General features: G+C 37.5%; 1 protein-coding gene across 1 annotated transcript in view; it reads right to left on the bottom strand.

The window, feature by feature from the left end:
* Positions 1 to 372: 372 nt before the first annotated feature.
* The window catches only part of LOC107694888 (NACHT, LRR and PYD domains-containing protein 3-like), a 41,121-nt gene continuing 40,791 nt past the window's right edge, over positions 373 to 702 (bottom strand). Inside the window, exon 10 of the mRNA XM_016494610.1 lies at positions 373 to 437. Within this exon, the coding sequence (XP_016350096.1) occupies positions 373 to 437 (65 nt within the window). The remainder of the gene's footprint in view (positions 438 to 702) is intronic.

Genomic DNA, 702 nt, shown 5'->3' with positions numbered 1-702 from the left:
CAGTGACGTAGACGTGGGGGCGTGTTTAAACGAGGCGTTTTAGGAGGGTGTGGACAAGTCTTAACTTTTATAAAGAATATCTCTTTGGGTTTGAGACTTTAGTCTTTGCAACTTTAGGGATCTTATCTATGCACGAACAGCTTGTAACACTCCAAAGAGAAAGGAAAGTTTGAAATTGCATCATATGACCCCTTTAACATAAATATGAAAGCAAAAATGTATATGTACTATAATACTGATTCCTTGTTCAAGAAACAAATGATTTAAATTATTAATCAGATTTTGTGCAAAAAACAAAAAAAAGCCTACACATTTAAATTAGTATATTTCTGCATTTGTATGTTAAAGGTATATAAAGTGAGAGTATTTGTTTCATTCACGTGTGCATGTGACATCTGTGTTGTTGCCCACAGGGTTTTCAGACGGACACAGAGACACTGTGGAGTTAAATGCGTAAGATATAAGCCCAAATCCAGCATAGAGAGGTTCAGTGAATGTGTTGTTGAATGTGTGTATGTGTGTGAGTTTGTGAGTGTCAGAGACACTGTAGAAGGACAGAATGCCGGCCGACACATCCACATACACTCCTACTCTATTAGAAGAGCTTAAAGGGACATGTGTGTAAGTGGCATAATAACTGTACCAGACACAGAATGTGTCATTAAAGCAGGACAGACGCCAGGAGTTATTATTGAATCCAAA

The sequence above is a fragment of the Sinocyclocheilus anshuiensis genome, unplaced genomic scaffold, assembly GCF_001515605.1.
Source record: "Sinocyclocheilus anshuiensis isolate Anshui unplaced genomic scaffold, SAMN03320099.WGS_v1.1 scaffold418, whole genome shotgun sequence".
Lineage (NCBI taxonomy): Eukaryota > Metazoa > Chordata > Actinopteri > Cypriniformes > Cyprinidae > Sinocyclocheilus > Sinocyclocheilus anshuiensis.
Note: the sequence above shows the minus strand (reverse complement) of the source record. Positions and strands in the feature narration are given on the sequence as shown.